The 19,814-nt window shown below is 42.1% G+C and overlaps 1 protein-coding gene and 1 pseudogene across 2 annotated transcripts in view; both read left to right on the forward strand.

Moving 5' to 3' along the window:
• The window catches only part of ccdc102a (coiled-coil domain containing 102A), an 84,612-nt gene that overhangs the window by 37,517 nt on the left and 27,281 nt on the right, over nt 1–19,814 (forward strand). Inside the window, exons 2-7 of one of the 2 annotated variants that reach the window (XM_073464830.1) lie at nt 2,250–2,722; nt 3,753–4,142; nt 13,155–13,393; nt 15,526–15,634; nt 18,593–18,709; nt 19,552–19,761. In XM_073464830.1, coding sequence (XP_073320931.1) covers nt 2,360–2,722; nt 3,753–4,142; nt 13,155–13,393; nt 15,526–15,634; nt 18,593–18,709; nt 19,552–19,761 — 1,428 coding nt within the window. In that variant the 5' untranslated portion in view covers nt 2,250–2,359. The remainder of the gene's footprint in view (nt 1–2,249; nt 2,723–3,752; nt 4,143–13,154; nt 13,394–15,525; nt 15,635–18,592; nt 18,710–19,551; nt 19,762–19,814) is intronic. The other variant, XM_073464829.1, reaches the window with a different exon arrangement.
• Nucleotides 6,032–8,503, forward strand: LOC140994740 (uncharacterized; annotated as a pseudogene).

Here is a 19,814-nt window from a genome sequence, read left to right on the forward strand (position 1 = left end):
TAGAACAAGGTCATCAGCATAAAACAGAGACTTCACCTCTCTATCTAGGAAGGAGAGGCCAGGAGCAGCACATTGATCTAACTCAACAGCAAGTTCATTTATATACACATTAAATAAAGTCGGACTTAAATTGCAACCCTGGCGTACACCTCTCCTCTGGGTGAAGAATTCAGTTTGTTTGTCTCCAATTTTGACAGCACACATATTTTCCAAATACATTGATTTAACCAGATTGTACATTTTGCCCCCTATACTACAGTGTAGAAGCCTGTAATAGAGCCCTTCATGCCAAATAGAGTCGAAAGCTTTCTTGAAATCAATGAAACAAGTGAATATCTTACCATTTTTTGCTTGGTGTACATGTTTGTTAATTAAAGTGTGAAGGGTATATACATAGTCGGTGGTGCGGTGTTTTGGGAGGAAGCCAATTTGACTTTTACTCAAGATGGAGTGTTCCTCAAGGAAATCTAGTATTCTTTTATTCAGAATACTACAGAATAATTTACCTAGACAGCTGTTGACACAGATGCCACGGTAGTTATTAGGGTCTGATTTGTCCCCACTCTTATGAATGGGGGAAATGAGCCCTTTCCACCAGATGTCAGGAAAACATCCCGACTGTAATACAATATTGAACAGCTTTAACACTGCACCCTGCATCTCTGGAGAGCTGCATTTGAGCATTTCATTTTTAATGCTGTCTGGACCACAAGCTTTCCTGGGCTGGAGAGATTTTGTCTGTGTGGTCAATTCTTCCCAAGTAATTGGGAAATCAAGGGGGTTTTGGTTGTCTTTAATTGTTTCTTCTAATGTTTGGAGTTTTTCTTGTATAATACACTGATCTGAATTGATTTGATTTATTGGTATGTCTTTGTACAGATTTTCAAAATGTGCTCTCCAGATGTCACCATTTTGGATGGGTAATGTCTGTTGCTTTGTGTTGAACTTGTTCCACATATCCCAGAATTGATTTTGATTAATGGCATTCTCAATATCTTAAAGTTTCATGTGGGTATAATTTTGTTTTTTGTTCCTAATTGTACATTTATATTTCTTTAAAATTTCATTGTATCTAATGCGTAGGGCTGGGTTGTTTGGTTGGTGATGTTTTTCATTTGCTATTTTCCTCAGGTCTTTTCTGATGGTCTTGCATTCTTGATCTTGATTCTTGAGCATTTTGCCTTTTAACAGGCTTCTGTTTTTGTTTGATGAGGTCAGCTTTAATAGCTGCCTTATGAAATATCATATTGATATCATCAATGGCCTTGTTTACACCATCTCTGGTAGAGATATATTGGTTTTGGTCATATATTGATATGTCATTCATCAGATCAGGTGAGTTCAAGGCCATGATGAATTCGTCTCCACTGTCTGGGACCCATCTGTAAGTAGGATTTAATTGAAACAGCTTGCTGGGTTCCCTTTTTGTGTCACTCATTTGATCTGAGAGTTTAAAGAACACATTTATTTGGTTGTGGTCTGAAAGGGGGGATTGCTGATCTATCTATCTATCTATCTATCTATCTATCTATCTATCTATCTATCTATCTATCTATCTATCTATCTATCCATCTCTCCATCTCTCCATCTATCCATCTATCCATCTATCCATCTATCTATCTATCTATCGCATAGAGAAAGCTAAATTTTTTAATTGAATTTGAGAAACACCTGTGTGCATGTGGATTGGGCCTTAAAGACTGACTGATGAAAGCAGCCTTCTGAGAGAGGCAGAGATGAGGGTAACGAAGAGGGTATCTGGTATTCAATAAGAGTCCCACTATTCTTATTCTCCAGGAAGGCTAGCTAGAATAAGTTCTGTTAAAGATCCAGTGAGAGTCCTTGGACATACGTTGGATACAGTATGTCTGAGAGTGTGTTTGTCAAGTTTCTCACTTTCACATTAATTCCTGTTTCTGTTTGTGTTCTCAAGGCCATTTGGGCTTTGTTCTGCTTCTCATTAAGCAGTAGAAATAGTCTCAGTCTCAGTCATGTGTACCAGCTGTCCAGCATCTCTTTGGATTTGTTAGGTTTGGAAAGCAGACAAGGGCTTTTCCTCCCCAAAGGCAGCGCAGTATGTCTGTTTATGATTTCCTTGGACTGTGTCGTTGTTCTAAAGTTAGATTATTTACTTTTTTTATATCAACTTTGAAAATACATTTTTCCTATTTGAGGATAAAACAATTCAAAGTACATGAGGAAATGAGATGTACATGTAAGTACCTAATCTCTGAGTTCCATCTTTCCAGGTTGCTGTTTCTGTCTCCAGGCTGATCACTGACTGATGAAGATGATGCTCTCCTGACCCCCCACCCCCTTCATCCTCTATACCATCCTCGTCCACACCACCACCTCCATCATGAACCACACCCCCAGCCCCCACCTGTCCGAAGGAGGTAAGTCTGCCGGAGGTGGCCTGCTCTGCAGCCTGGGTCTGGGGCCCGACAGGGGGATCCGCTCCCCCGACAGCCTCACACACACCCCCAGCCCCACTGGAGGCACCCCCAGCTCAAGCCCCCCGCTGCTGCTGTCGCCCGGGCTGGGAGGCCTTGGGCTGGGATCCCTGGGAGCCATGGGTGAGGGAGCCGGGGCTGACTGGGAGAGCCGAGAGGAGCTGCGGCTGAGGGAGCTGGAGGAGGCTCGTGCCAGAGCGGCCCAGATGGAGAAGACTATGAGGTGGTGGTCAGACTGCACCGCCAACTGGAGGGAGAAATGGAGCAAGGTGAGATGCTGGCTACTGAAGCCAGGAGAGGAAATACATACTGAAGAGCTATTTTATCTTATTGCTATATTAATCCCTCAAGATCTGACTCATACATGTCCTAATTTTTTTTATCTTTTTGTGCACACAGTTTCATAAATCCTGTGAACAATATACATATACACATTTATAAAAGCATACATGCAGTTTATCTACTTCAGCAGGTCTTATGCTGACTTCACTCCTTTTTTTCCTGTTAAATTGATTTAATTGCATTATTTTTTTTATTTATCCATTCTATTTTAAAAAAAGATAATCTACTGCATCAGATTATCGACAAGTACTCTAAGTCTAGCATAAGGTTGCATGAACTTTATTTAATGTAACTATACGTAGTAACTTAAAAATATGTCTGATATTTAAAGGACCGTTCATCCAAAAATGAAATTTAGTCATGATCTCCTCACGCTCATGCTGATGGAAAGTCAGGTGAAGTTTCGTAATCCACAAAACGTTTCTGGAGCTTCACAGCAAAACAGTGTTGCAGCATTGCAGCAAAAAAATAAAAATAAAATGGCTCGATGCAGCTTGTCCAGTGTAATCCGAGTCTCTCAAAGCATTGTCTGACTTAGAGTTTTGAAAAAGCAGGAAAGAAGGAAACATCTTATTAAAATAAACACTTGGCAACTAAAGCATGATGAATGTGTTTGTGGTTAAACAACACAAAGCACCATGAGTGTTCCCTAAGCATTTAGATGTGTGTACACAGTATAAATTTTGGACTCATTCCACATGGACCGTCCTGAAAACACATATACTGTACTCACTGTAGCATCATATGTGGATAAATCCACGGATGAAAATAGTTCTCAACCAATGCGCTCTTTCCACTTGTTTGAGTAATGTTTGCAAAAACTGCTGTAACCAGCTGGTTTGGGAATTTATTAAACCTTTTTATAAATGCAGCTATTCATTTGTGACTAGTTTTTAAAAAATTGTACATCTTCAGAGAGAGAGGGCTGTTAAATTTACTTGTGTATATTTTTCCCAGGTTCGTGCGGAGCGTAACCGCGCTCGTGACGAAGTTCGTCAGCTGAGGCAGCGGTTGGATACCCTCACCAAGGAGCTGACCAGTGTGAGGCGGGAGCGGCAGGAACTGGCCTCAGAGAATGAGACGCTACGGCAGGAGACACTCCGTGGCAACCATGTGGCTCCTCCTCTGTCTGCCACTTCTCCATCTTCTTCCCCTGCACACCCTCATGGTGCTTCCTCCTCCTCCTCTCCATCTATCCCTCCCTCCTCCCCTGCATTATCCTCCTCCTCCTCTCAGGTCCACACTGACAACAAGCTGGACATGGTGGGGGAGGGGCCACCAGGGTCTCCCGAGCCAGAACCAGTGAGGGATGTGGACATGGAGAGACAAAAGATGGGTCAACAAAAGGTAAGTGTGAGTCGGCACAATATGTTATTTCTCCCACTAGGGGTCTCTCTATCAAAACAAAACAAAAGACATTGGTCTGGTGTTGTTAGGGGAGAGCCAGGCTGTGCGGGGGGTCAGAGCCTGACTGCTGACTGGAGTTGGAGGGGAAATGTCCTTTACTTCATGAACTTCACATCACAGAGAGGAGAGGGGTAAAAGAAGAGAGAGAACCAGAGACTGAGTGCTGAGTTTAGTGAGTGGTTGACATGAATACAAACACTATTTTGACTGTCTGGACCAATAAACACTGGTAGAAGTAGCATGAAAAAACACAAATGTTCACCTATCAGTTAATATTTTATTCATGTTTAGTCTCCTGGAAGTTATAGTGACAGGTAATCAAATGAAACACAAACACCATTGAACAAACTTGTGGATTTCTCTGGTTTGAACGTTGTTGGAAACATTCTGGATAATGTAAGTACACAACTCAACCAAATATATAACACAGGTCTAGTCATTTTTAGACATTGCAATGAAGAAATTTGATATATTATATCTTAAAAGGGTTTTGTCTAAACAGACCTGAGAACAGAAACTTCCATAGATGACGAAGAAAACCATCAATTAGCCTGCAGCCTAGATGATGCAAAATATTTTTACTGTACATATTATTGCTTTTTTAGGTACCCTGTCATTTTTAGGCACACTAGCGAGGCTCCAGTGATGTAAATGAAGGTATTTCTGTTGGTCAGTTGGGTGGTCCACCACTTTGGTCCAGACCTAAACATCTCTGGATCGATTGCCACAAAAACTGAATAGTCCTTTGGCGAGCCCCTTACCTTTCTTCTGGCAGTTGACAGTTGTGGTATCAAAAGTCCAACCAAAATCACATGAAATCACTCCCCTTTTGAAATTTGGTAGACACATTCATGTCCCCCTCAGGTTGTATTTAGTGCTATTAAGGAAATTTTAGCATCCTGACATGCTAAACTAGGATGTTAAACATGTAAGAACGTTGACCGTAGCCCTTAACACCATAGTACCTGAGTACAGCCTCAAGCTGCTGGCATGGTTGTAGACTCACAGCTCTCATTCAGATCGCTTGCAGCGCTATATATAAAAACGGAGCAGTGTCATTCTCATGAATGAAGCCAGTGTGGCTTCACAGCTTTGGTGCCAACCTGGAAGGCTCCGGCAAAAATACTTTGGTTGTCTTTTGGGATCGACTGATGTGATTTTTTTCAGAGCCGATACCAATACTGACTATTAATGATCATGAAGACCAACAAGCGATATTTGTAGCTGATATACAGGCGCAGTAAAAAAAAAAATCTTAATGTCAAAATTTAGAATAAGCAGTGATGGAATGTATCTAAGTAGAAGTTCAATAATTGGTACAAAGTAATTGAAGCTGTGATTACTTTCCAGAGATTTAACTCCTCTCAAACTACTGTACAGAGTATCTGTTAATCCTTCTGACTCGTAGACCTGTTAATCAAACTGGACTGGGAGTATTTCATGTCTCACAGTCTTGTTTTAACTGCCCTGGTCCAGGCACTCCATGTGCACTTTTTGGCATTCTCTTTGTCCATATTATATTCTTTCTCTTCACAGGCTGTAGTGCATCAAACCAACAAAATGCTGATGTTAATTTATTTATCATTTAGGATGTTGACATGCTTAATTTATTAGCTTCAGTTGAGCTGTTTTTTGAACATTAAGGTGATTAATCAATAAGTTGATTAACAAAAATGTATTTCTGTTGATCAACTCATTAGATGACATGATTCAATGTCACTGTCACTGATCAAGCAAAAGTGCCGAACACTTGCTGGTTCAAATGAGTGGGGATCTGCTTTATTTAATGCATCTGTGAGTTATGGACTGAAAAAACAAACAATTTGAGGATGTCATCTTTTGGTCTGGGAGCAGCTGAAAGGCATTTCTTCTGGCATTTTATAAACAAAAATTCTTCTCGTAAATAATGAAACAAATGCTGCTCTGGACCAGCCAGTCTCCGCTACCTAACACCAGCCAATCTCCGCTACCTAACATTCTCCACTGGTACTGAACTTGAAGTACTAGGGGGGCTATGGAACTGCCAGTCTGCAGTCAAGAAGGCAGACACCATTTCAGCCTATGCCTCCCTGCAGACTCTCCACTTCTTGGCCCTCACAGAGACCTGGATCACCCCAGAAAACACTGCCACTCCAGCTGCCCTTTCAACTGCCTACTCATTCTCACACTCCCCGAGACAAACAGGTCGAGGAGGAGGAACTGGACTCCTCATCTCACCCATGTGGACCTACCAGGTCCTTATCCTTGACCACCTACCCAGATCTGCATTTGAATTCCACGCTGTCTCTGTCACCCTTCCTTTAAAACTCAACATTGTGGTGATCTATCGCCCTCCTGGTCCTCTCTGTGACTTCTATGATTTCTTCTAAGCTGCTCCCCAGATGATGGCACACCGCTCATCGTCCTTGGAGACTTCAACATCCCCCCTGAGAAGCTGCGCTCATCTGCATTTATCAGCTTCTTTTCCACATTTGACCTCACACTCTCCCCCTCTCCACCCACCCACCGGGCCAGGAACCAACTTGACCATGTCTTCACAAGGTCCTGAAGTACCTCGGCACGCTCTGTTACCCCGCTCACTGTGTCCGACCACTACTTTGTCGGTTTTTCTCCCCCCTTGAAGTCCACTGCTGTCCTCACCCCTACACCTCGCATGGTCACCACCCGCCGCAACCTAAAGTCCCTCTCTCCCTCCACTCTCTCCTCAACTGTTCTCTCCTCGTTACCATCCACAGAACAGTTCTCTCAGCTGTCCACCGAGGAAGCCTCCTCCGCTCTGTTGTCCTCCCTCTCCTCCTCTTTAAACGCTCTCTGTCCCCTCACCTCCCGACCGGCACGATCATCTCCCCCCCTCCCTGGCTGTCTGAACCGCTACGAACCAACAGATTGGTGCTAAAAGCAGCAGAGAGAAAATGGAAAAAATCACATCATCCTAATGACCTCACTCACTACCACCACCTCCTGTCTGACTTCTCGTCAACAGTTTCAGCAGCCAAATCCGCCTTCTACAAAAATCAACTCCTTCTACAAAACGACCTCCTTGACCCTAATCAGTCAGGCTTCAGGACTGCTCACTCCACTGAGACGGCCCTCCTCACAGTGACTGATCGCTCCGGGCCGCCAGAGCCTCATCCCACTCCTCAGTCCTCATCCTCCTCGACTCATCCTCTGCGTTTGACACAGTCAACCACCAAATCCTCCTCTCCACTCTGGCCAAACTTGGCATTACTGGCTCTGCTCTAACCTGGTTCACATCATACCTGACAGAACGCACCTTTCAGGTCATGTGGAATGGCTCCTTGTCCAAACCCTGCTCCCTGGAAACTGGTGTCCCTCAAGGCTCAGTACTCGGACCGCTTCTGTTCTCACTATACACTAGATCACTAGGCTCTGCAATCACATCACATGGATTCTCTTACCACTGTTATGCTGATGACACCCAACTGTTCCTCTCCTTTCCCCCATCCTCCAACACCCTTGTTGCCACACGCATCTCGGAATGTCTGGCAGACATCTCCACTTGGACAACTGCCCATCATCTCAAGCTCAACCTTAGTAAAACTGAACTCCTCTTCATCCCGGGGAAAGACTGCCCTCACATGGACCTGTCGGTCACTGTTGAAGACGTCACAGTATTGCCTTCATCAACTGCAAAGAATCTGGGTGTAATCCTCGACGACAGACTTTCCTGCACCCCCAACATCGCCGCGGTGGCCCGATCCTGCAGATTTGCCCTCTACAACATCCGCAGGATCCGGTCCTTCCTCACAAAGGAAGCAACGCAACTCCTGGTTCAATCGCTGGTCATCTCCCGCCTCGACTACTGCAACTCGCTATTGGCTGGACTCCCAGCCTCTGCGACTAAACCGTTGCAACGTATCCAGAACGCTGCAGCACGCCTCGTTTTCAATCTACCCAAATTCTTCCATGTGACCCCCTCCTCCGTGACCTCCACTGGCTTCCTGTTGCAGCCTGCATCAGATTCAAGACCATGGTGCTGGCCTTCAAGGCCGTCAACCGAACTGCACCCGTCTACCTCCAAACACTGATCAGACCAGACGCCCCAGCGCGAGCACTTCGCTGTACTACATCAGCCGGCCGGCTGGTACCGCCATCGCTGAGAGCAAACAAAGACCGCACAGCGAAATCCCAACTCTTCCCTGTTCTGGCACCTCAGGAACGAACTTCTGACCAACGTCAGGACAGCAGAATCGCTCGCCATCTTTCGCAAAAGACTCGAGACTCACTTGTTCAGACTTCACCTCGACCCCGCATAGCACTGCTAAATGCCCTAAATGTAAATGTAAATGTAATGTGACCCTATGAATATTGTGCTCAGCTGCCTTTTTACTTTGTTGTTTCCATGATATGCAAATGTCGAGGCTTGGTTGGTCGCAGGGTGAACGTTCAGGACAGCCTGATGACAGTAGATATGAAACTGAGTGACTGTCTCCCTGATATCAGTGTGCTCATGTCCTCTGCTGCTAAATGGACAATGTGACCTGGGCCTCAGTGAGTGTAGCACAGACTGGCTGCTGTGTCTCCAGCCCAGTTAGATCGCTCATCACCAGTGTATATGTGCTAGGTGTTTGTCCTATTTAAGAGACACTAGCATTGTGGGTATATAGACACACACACACACACACACACACACACACGCACACACGTGCGCGTGCGCTCTCTCACTCTGTGATCATGCTTGCTGATCCCTGAGGGCTCAGTGATGCTGCAGTACTTCTTCTCTGTCAGCTCGTCCTGTGCAGACCATCCTAAACCTAGACCTTCTTTACCAACATGGCCCTGACCTGCTCCTTTGCTCAGTCCTGCTCATACCAATACATAAGACTCTCTGCGGGAGAAGAGAAGCATGTATGGGATGTTAGCATTAAGTACTATCATGGGTCATATTCCGGCCTTCAGCCACACTGAACTGCTCTGTGAAGGCCGTTTTACTGGGAGCCGAGGTGAAACGGGAACTTCTGGAAGTCAAATTACTGAAAGTTCAACATAACCTTACACAACAATATGTTGTGTGGTTCACTCTGTTTGTCTGGAAGATACATTTTATAAAACAATGTAATGTTGTTGTTAGGGTTAGGGTTAGGGCTGTTCTCATGTCATTTGTGATGGATAGTGGAATAGAAGAGACGGAAAGATTCCCATGTTTACAGCATGTGAGTGTTCATGTCTTTGGTCAACTCTGGATGGTTGTCTGGCCCCTTGTCAACAGACACGTCTTCATGTCACTCTGTGCACAGTTAATTCCTGTCGGCTTGTGTCTTTCCTTTGACAAAGTATGCAGTGCTGTCATTAAAATTCACTTTGCATTCTGTCTGAACACACAGTTACTCTTGTTTTTTTCTGCTTTGCCACCTTTACGCACCCAGTCTCTTATATTTATATTTATGTATATATATATATATATATATATATATATAGATATAGATATAGATATATAGATATATAGATATATATCAGTATATTAATATAAAGATAAGACAAAGTGCTAGAGTATATTAATTTAAATGGGTGCAGTACAGCATGTTAGCAAAACAACTCTAGACATTTAAATGCAATGCAGCTACATCCAGTGGAGATCCGGAGTAATAATCCATGAATTTACATAAGATGTATAGTTTGTAACAACAATATGACACAAGTAAAATAATAACCTTAAGAACATTAAGCAAACCATTGAAACTGAAGCTGCAAGCAGTGTTGAACGGGCCTTGGATCCCCACGTCGGGAGGACACCGACCAGTCGACATGGCCCTGAATTTCATGTGTTTTGGACGTGTTAAAGGAGCACTCTGTAGTTTTGTTGAAGAAATGTTAATGAGAGGAGAAAGATCTTCATTGGCTGATTTTTTTTTTCTGCCTAAACAAACTAAATAAACAAACTCTTTGTTTTCATGACTGAATAAACTGAATAAACAAACTGACCTTAAAGGACAACACAATTTATACTGTTTTACTTTGTTTATATGTGGCGGACTCTGCCACCTGTCTAGCTTCAAACAGTGTTCTGGGACCTTGTTTTCCTCTGAGAACAGCTTATTTATTCACTTATGGAAAAAATATTTTTTTTTGGAATTTGGATTATTATCTTATTAATATTGTACATTTTAAAATTCTGAGTTTGAATTTCTTCTCCAAAATTACATAGTGCCCCTTCAAGGAGTTCAATGTGACTTATGGTGTTCATTGTGTGGCGCTAGAGAACACCCACTAATTATGTTGCCACAGCCACACCATTCAATGTAAACTCATACTTTTAACGAGTTTTCATTGTTAAGTCAATCGGGTAAAAATGGATTTGGATCTGAATACATACCCACACACACACACACACCCCTGTACACACACCTGCATTAGCTGTAATCTCATCATGAAGATGTGGATGTTAGAGCAACAGTGAAAAAAGATCACTGTCATCGCCTGTCAGGCTTGACCTTCAGCTAACTCGGGCGGGGTCTCCATGGTAACAAGCACACACACACACACACACACACACACACACACACACACACACACACACACACACACACACACAGAAATACACATTATGGCTTTTGCATCCAAGTAAACCATGATAACATGTCTGCCAGTGGTGGCAGCAGCAGTGGTCATGGAGCAGCTGCTAACTAACTGCTACTCACACACAGCAGAGCCTCATTTCCTGTCTCCCTCCATTGTTCTGGTTCTCACACACACTGAGTACTCCCACATGTGGCACACTTAATTCGTCTCCCTGAGATCTGTTACACGCTGGGTCCCTCTGTTGGTGAACACCTGTAATGACAGCAGCAGCGTCACAGCTACACAATCAGTAGCGTATGTAAAAAAAAATGCTATCAAAAGACAACTGTTGTTTTGCAAACTGAATAACAGATATTAACCCTGCTATTCTGTTTGTTACTTGTTTATGGACTACTTGGGCCATAAATTATCTGGTCTGCTTTAACTGTTAATAAAGCAAACTGAATTATTATCAAAAGATGCGTGACATATTTTAAGCAACTTAATTCCTTGGAATGTATGTTGTATAAATCTCAGTTAATCAATTAATATACCTATTTTTTAAATTTACAAAAAAGTACAATTTCTGTATTATTTTGATTATACTTAATACATACAGACACAAATGAGCTCAGCCACGCCTCTGTACTGCTTTATTTTACACTGTCACTACATCAAACTTTCATAGGGTCATGTTATACTTTCCAACCACAGACATCTTTCCAACTCTCAGTCAGAGAATTAGATATTTATTAGGAACTTAAAGGCAGCACGATGGTTATCTTAAAGAACCACACAGCATTATGAAGCCCATGGGAGACAGAATCCTCACATTTTACATCTGGCAGATGCAGTGAAAGATGTAGGGTGGGGAAACATGTGAGTTTTTACTGTTTCAATGCCAAAGCAGACAGATTTACTATGTGGAGAGGAGGATCAGCTCTACATTTCCAATTTAATTTCTGGCAAGGCCATTAAGTAAAATGAGAAAAATGAGAGAAAATATTTAGTCATGAGAACCCACCCAAGAGTTGCAGGGTACTGCTGTGAGAGACCCTTGGCTGAAACCTTAGATGGTGCTCTGGATGAAACCGTTTGATTTACAGCCTTGGAGGGAGGAACAGAGGGAAGAGCGGAAAACCCTGAGGACAGAAGCGTGAAATATTGTTGCGAGAGAGGCCCAAAGTTTTGACTGAGATTGAGACTTTATTTGCTGGGACTGAAACTGAAGGGAAGCCTTTATCCCTGCTGATGTTTTGTAAGGAGTTATGGACTGTTAGGAGGCTAAGTGTTTCTCAAAGGATTATTCCAGTTACATGGAGTTGGAAACTGCTAATAAACACCAGTAAACCTTATATAGCACATCATTCTGCTGCAATTTACAACACCAGTGTGATTATATGATGATTGTGTAAGCAAAGACTGTATATACTTCTTTGTGGCCAAAACTGCTGGAAAACCTTGAACAAAACTGTCAAACTATTCAAATAATTATATAAAATGAAATGATTATAGTGATATGTTATTTAATAATAAAAAACAATTAATTATATTATGATTATACAACAGTGAAATCTTGGGCAAAATCAATATATTCCAATCTAATCAGTGGCAGGGGCACAAATGTAAACCTACGCTAATCTTTTGGTGGACTTTATAATGTCTTTGTGAATTTACAGCGTTTACTGATAGCAAACTATCTTCAAAACATTCCAAGATGGAGGCAGTTATCATAGTCTGTTAACTGTGCTGCACTATCCATTTTAATTTAATGTGTAAACTGCTCCACAAAAGAAGCATGGTTCGCTGACAGAGATAGGAGTTGATTGTGTGATGAGCGTTTGGAGACTTTAATTTAGTCTTTTCAGTAGCTTTTTGTTTAGTGAAATGATGTGCAATCCTGAGAGCCAGAGGGGAGTAGACCACACAATACAGAGACAAAAGAAAGAAACTTTTAGAGCAATCGTGCCCGACTTACACCTTAGTCTTCCAGCATGTTAGCTCTACAGCTACAGAAATTCACCAACTGGCCCTGTGAATACTCCCTGTATCACTAAGCCTCTAGCACCGGCTATTTCATGAGGCAGCGTGGATGAACTTCACTGTGCCACTTTCTGGTTTGGCCAGCAGTTAAGACCAAACTTACAGTTATGAATGTAAAGTGAAACTTGACTGGTGCGTAGAGGCATACAACTGCAAGGTGGTAATTCTAGTTTTTCGATACATCTTTGTCAAAGTCTAACTTATTTTCCCACTGAAAATGTATCTACCTGTCTTTCATTTACTTAATTTTGTTCCTTTACTTTATCTGCCAATAGCAGTCCTTTTGGATTTTACGCTGATACCAGAGTTTCAGTAATATATCAATGTCTAGTTTACCCCTATATGAACAAAGTGGAATTCTGGTCTCATTTTCTCCTCCCTCTCTGTCAGGACATGGAGGTGCTGGACTCGGTGCTTTGTTCTAGAGGTCCAGAAGGTGACCCAGAGGACTGGGAAGGTCGTGGTGGTGGTAACCTTGCTAGCTCACGCTCATCTTCCGCTCTGAGCAGGCAGGAACGCAGCAGGCAGCTGTGGGAGGACATTAGCACGGTGGAGGAAGACTCAAGCAAACTTAACGCCCTGCAGCTTCGTCTGGATGAATCCCAGAAAGTCCTGCTGAAAGAGAGAGAGTAAGAGAGACAGAAAATCCCTCCACTACATTTGTATAACAGCTATAGTTAATAGTTATTTTGCAAATTGATACAGTATGTAATCTACATAACACTGAAAGAGGCCAATCTGCGTAATGAGTACTTTTACACTAGTTTTAAGGGACACTCTACCCATTTTCTACATGAAGGTCACCTTATGACTATCACTCTTTATGTGCAGTGCTATTTAGCTTGTGAAAACAGTTGTAGAATGGTTCCTGTGGACTGATTCTCTGGCAGAAATTTGGAAAAAAGTTTAAGGAAAGTCTAACTGGGGATCCACAATAAGGGTGCTTTTCATTCCTAACCTGTTTGGTTGGAATGGACCTTGGGGCGGTTTCCTGGTTAGTGCGATTTGTTTGTGCTGGTGTGAAAGCTGTCAATCGAACTCTGGTGTGGACCAAACAACCTGACTGAGGGTGTTTAAGAAGCTGGGTCTCAGTCCGCTTCCAAACGGATAAACAACAGGACTTTTGATACTAGACACGCGATATTAGCATTTTAGTGGTTGATTAGCAGTTTAATAAGAATAATGCTCATAATTCATAATTTCTTAGTGAGTTCTTTGTGACACCAAAGAACATAAATACACACCAGCATTGAAGTGCTGCATAAAACTGCTGTGGTGTTTGATTTCCCCACGTTGGTCACGATGATGTGCCAATGATACAGGATGACAATCACCAAAACTATCCAATCAACAAGTTACCTGTCTGTAACTTCATTTTTACTCCTCAGTTCATTTGTAAAAAGTCAGTGTGAACAGGAACTGGACCAGAACTAAAATGTATAATGTATTACTCTTGGTCTGGACCAAATTAAACAAACTACAGGTGTGAAAGCAGCCTGAAAGCGAGATGTGAGCAGAGCTTTATTATATTATATTAAACATTATTGAAGCTTGGTCTGTACGGTCTACAACTCATTGGACCTCTGTGGATGAAGGAAAAAACTCTGACAATGTCATCTCTTTATGCATGGTGAAAAACATGTTTCTCATATGGCAGCTGTAGTGTTTTCTCTTTTATTACCTTGTTATGAGTGATGTGGCACACCTGCCGACCTGCAAAGACCAGTGTAACCTGTAACTGTAGCAAACTGTTCATTCTACACGCAGTCATTGAGAAGGCCACCTCTGCTCACAGTTTTGTTAGAGCACAGCAGCTGAGGCCAGGTTAAAAGTGTGAGAGGGTGAGATGTTACAGTTTACAGCCATGAGATGCCAGCAAAGTGCTAAAACTGTGTCATGGTTAAAATGTTGGACTGTGACAGGTATGAGGTGATTATAAAGGAGACCATTAGTGGAGATGAACTGCACAGGGATTCTAAATGTGGAAATGTAAAAGACCCATTTTCAAGACATTTGCTGACTCCAATAATAACCCACTCTGACCAAATGACTCCAGCCACATGTCTTCTTGTGTCTCAACAAGTCTCAGATCATTTTTTCTTGGGCAAGTCAAGTCAAGTCACAGGTTGTGTTAAGATCAAAAGTGAAGAGGAATCCTTAGTGAAGGCATGCCACAAGATACTGCAATTTACCTGCAGTCTTACCTGTATACCAGTATATGAGTCTTCAAATGATGAACAATTTATTGTTGTACTCTGCCTGTCAGACATCTTTGATGAGCAGGTCTTGTACTCAGCAATTTGCTTTTTTACTTCACACCTGAAATTCTTGAAACTGAAAGTGATGACACAGGCATAATGATGATGATTTGATTTCATCCATGGACTATCAGGTAGCATTGCAAGGAGCTTGACTGACAGGGTAATTATTCAATCATGACTATGCCATTCCCAGTGTGCAATGTTGCAGTCTACTAATGTCAACATTGACAACATTTAACTTTAAAATATTTGATATTTAATATTTAAACTGAAAACACAAAATGAATACAGACAAGTCACTCATCAAGTCATCATGTCTCAGGTCAGGCCAAGTCATGAGTTGTTAACTCCAAGTTGAGTCTCAAGTCATTTAATTTCTGTCCAGTCAAGTTGTAAGTCATTAAGTCACAATGACTCGAATCCACATCTCTGGGCACTAGAGTAGTGTGATTAAGCGCTGAACATCACTAATGTGTGTTGTGTTTTTGTGTCTCTCCCAGAGACAAACTCACACTGAGTAAGAGCATTGAGAGGCTGGAGGCTGAACTCAGCCAGTGGAAACTGAAATATGAGGAGCTCAGCAAGACCAAACAGGAGGCCCTCAAACAGGTGAGATGCATGCATGTAGTCAGTATCATTGTGCCATTAATCTGTCTGAACCACACTTACCTCATTTTATTAAATCCTTCAAATTTTCCATTACATATATGACGCTGGACAGACATGGATATAAACTGTAACTTGACTCCAGTGTGGAGGCATTCAACCAGGAGACAGTGAATATAATTTTCAACACTGTTCCTGTAGTGTATATTCTATTAACAACAGCTTAAAGCAAGCAATGGCAAAATGAAAGCCATTAGCAATAATTAGTGAGCAGATTGATGAGTATGACTGGAGTCTTATGTTTTTACTGATGGAATGAAAGCTGTGAAAAAGGCACTTTATCCTCAATTTACTTATAGAATACAGGTAGGTCCACACCCTCAAAGTTTTGTACATACATTATATAAAAATACAACTGTCTGATCAGCCTCGGTGAGAAAAAGGAGAAGCTGCCACAGAGCAGTAAGCCCAAATCCAGTGTTTGTATCAACATGGTTACTTGGAGGGAATCATTGCCAGAAAATATGGCTGACATGCAAAGTATCCAAATTCAAGTGACCCATTGTTCAGACATGTTGAGAATACAACACAATACAGTAGCATGTAAAAAAAGATAATCTATCGTATTTTCATACAGTAGGATAGTATGGTTCATCTGTAGTTCTGTCATGTATTATTTATATCACAGAACTTCGACATGCTGCACATGGACTGAAATACATTATTTTCCATCTTTGATTTCCACCGTGCACAGACGGATTCCTGAGGAAAAGATCTTAATTCACTGTTAAGCTCCTTGGGTGTCCAATAACCAAAGCAGCACCCATAGAGTGTAAAGCCTCTGCACAGAAACATGGCTAATGTTATGGCAGTGTTACACCACTCAGGGGCAGTCCAGGCCCACAGAGAGGAGAGAAACAATGAGACTTTAAATGAAACCTATGTTTCCTGGGTCCTTTTCTTCCCTGAGTGCTAAATGACCAAATCAGTTTGATAAAACAAGAAGAGAGAAAGAAAGAAGGGATAGGCCAGAAAACAGATGACAGACAAGCTGAGTGGACTGGTTACAGTGGGACAGACAGGCTGAGTGGACTGGTTACAGTGGGACAGACAGGCTGAGTAGACTGGTTACAGTGGGACAGACAGGCTGAGTAGACTGGTTACAGTGGGACAGACAGGCTGAGTGGACTGGTTACAGTGGGACAGTTGATGCTTATTCTGCTGTTAAAGTGGCAGTTCTTCATTTCTTTATATGGCTTGTTGCAGCTGCGGTGGTGCCCATAGCTCTTTTTCTGTATCGGTGGTCATTTGTGATTGATTTTTTTGAATTCGGTCTTCTGTTCTGGTTCATCGTGGTGAGGCTATAGAGAGCAAGGCAAGTGCAAATTTAGGATTGATAATCAGTTGTATTTACAGGCTGCAAAATCTGCCCATACAAATGGAATTTATCATAGGTTTGGACAACAGTGCTTGGTGGCTGTATGTTGTTCCACTTGTGTTGTTGGATTGACATTGAATTTAATTGTGGCCTAAATTATTTAATGTTATTGTGACATCATATTTAACCAATAATTTCCACAATGTAACACATAACTCAGAATACATTTTAACTGACTTACGTTTTACTTTCATCTCAGTAATCACTTTTACTCTTAAGTACATTTTCTTTAAAGCAGCAATACTTTTACCTGAGTATAACATCCAAGTAGTCTTTCCTTCACTGGATGTGGTGAATAGCAGAAGGTGGAGAGGAGGCAGATGAGACGCAGGCAGAGATGCAATGATCACATAACAAAGATGAGGGAGGGATGAAAAGGGATGGTTAAGGAGATTGGGTTATCCTTATCTAGACGCTTGATGTTCCAGATACTTCAAGATCACAGGAGATATTTGGCTCTGTAAAGGGCCCCCTTTTAGGAAGGAAAGGTCCTTTCTTACAAATTTGTAGTTGACACTAAATGTCAAGCAATTACAAAGTTTGAAGGATAGCTGAACACTGAATTTGTCCTATCTGTTCTTCAGAGCACAACTTTAGGACCACTTTGTACTATTAGTACTAAGCACTAATATTAGAATTTTTGCATCCTGGTGTTGAATTTTGGCTTCTAAGGAAGTAGATTAAAGTGGATGTTGCCAAGGTAAATAGTCCCATAACAGAAAAAATGCCGGAGTCTCTTTAGAACAAAAAAGAAAGAATCAATTTACGACACGAGAAAGAAATGGGACCATTGGTTCAGTCTCTCCCATCAACCTTGTTTCAGTGGGCAGCTGCTTTGAGTGCAAAAGCTCTGAAAAGACCACAGTAAACAGTTTGTCAGATGTTATTAGAATTTGTCAGCACTCCCACCCAAAAACATCTATGAGCTGAAATGGCAGCCTTGAACTCACTGACTCATCTAGTTGGTCTACAATGATATAAGAATAAGTATAGAAACAGCACTTGTATGAGCAAATAGATAAATAATTTAAAAAAACAAAGCAACTGTTACGTATATGTGCAGGCTAGCATCATTTGTTACCTTTGCTGTATTATCTTTAGCAAGATCTTCATCAACTGAAAGCAGACATATTAGAAAGCACTGCAAAGACGAGTTTTTGGATAAAAGTTGTTAGTTTTCAGAGAGTTTAGTCTACTGTTCACTGTTGTAATTACAGTTTATTTTATAGGTCATGAAATATACAACATTCACTGGCACATGTTCTGTGCCTTTGAAAACAGCCTTTAATGTACTTAAAAGGATGTCAATGTGGCTCCTTGTTCCTTCACTCCAGCACTTGTTTTCAGCTGTCATTGCAAAGTTGCAACTTTAAAAATGCCTGAAGTAGAGGGAGAATGTCTAATGCTGTATTGCTGCTAAATCTCAGTGGTCCTGAAGTGTTTTATTAACAACAATAACTTCTGTGCCCCCCCCCCCACCACCACCACCACCACCACCCTCCACCGCACCCCCACCCTTCTAGCTGAACCTGCTGAAGGAAATGCACCAAGACGAACTCGGCCGCATATCTGAAGATCTGGAAGATGAACTGGGAGCCCGGACCAGTATGGACAAGAAACTAGCTGAACTACGAGCTGAGGTGAGGAGAATAGAACGTAGAAAAAGAGGTGTAGGATGGAAGAGAAGTTAACAGCAGCATGGAGGAAGAAAGAATAGGAGTGAGGGGTGATGGAAGGAGGGTGGCCAGTTACAGACAAAATTTAGACCCCTGACAAACTGTTGTGGCACCACACCTGTTAATATAAACAGACATTAGTGTTGAATACAGTAGCTGTTGTTGATCTGGCGAGGGGTCGCAGATGTAGTAGCAGACTGCAGCTAGCCAGGCCCAAATGTAACTTCAGCAGCACACTCTGATATCGCCATGTTAGTGTTGTTCCTGGAACATCATAATTAATATTAGTTCAGGACCATCATTGCAACCGATCAAAAACATTTTTGTTTAGTCATAGCTTAGTGACTCAGGAAAAGAGACCAAAAAATATGCACATGAGAGAAGTTATCCTTTCAACGTCACAATCAGCATTACCCAAACCATATATCCTACACCTAACCAAGTATTTTTGTTCCCTAAACCAAAAAACAAAACCCCACTTACACAGCAATTTTAACTTTGTGGGGAATTTCAACCATTCTGCAACAAGGCTGGCTCCAGATGATGGCTTTCTTGCTGTTTCCTAATTAGAAGTGATAATCCTGGAGCAACTTTGAATTTGATGTTCTAGGAACAACACCAACATGGCGATATTAGATAAACAGCATCAGAATTGTATCAGACTTGACTCTCGACTCAAACAAGTCTGTGCAGCACAAGATTTAGCGTGAAGTTACTTTTTAATGCAGTTACAAACATGTACAACTTTTTAGAACTAGAGCCTTGTACTTTTTTTTTACCCATTTCTGTCTCTGTCTCTCCGCCAGATGGAGAGGCTGCAGGTGGAGAATGCTGCAGAGTGGGGGCGCAGGGAGCGCTTGGAGACAGAGAAGCTCGCCCTGGAGAGGGACAATAAAAAGCTGAGGGCTCAGGCTGAAGACCTGGAGGAGCAATTGGCCAAGAAACGCCGGCAGGCCGCCTCCGCACTTGACACCGACCTCAAGGCCATTCAGAGCGAGCTGTTCGAGAGAAACAAGGTGGGCAGACAATCTTTTAAGACATCCCACTGCTTTACAGTACACTGAAGTCG

The sequence above is a fragment of the Pagrus major genome, chromosome 4 (genome assembly GCF_040436345.1).
Source record: "Pagrus major chromosome 4, Pma_NU_1.0".
Lineage (NCBI taxonomy): Eukaryota > Metazoa > Chordata > Actinopteri > Spariformes > Sparidae > Pagrus > Pagrus major.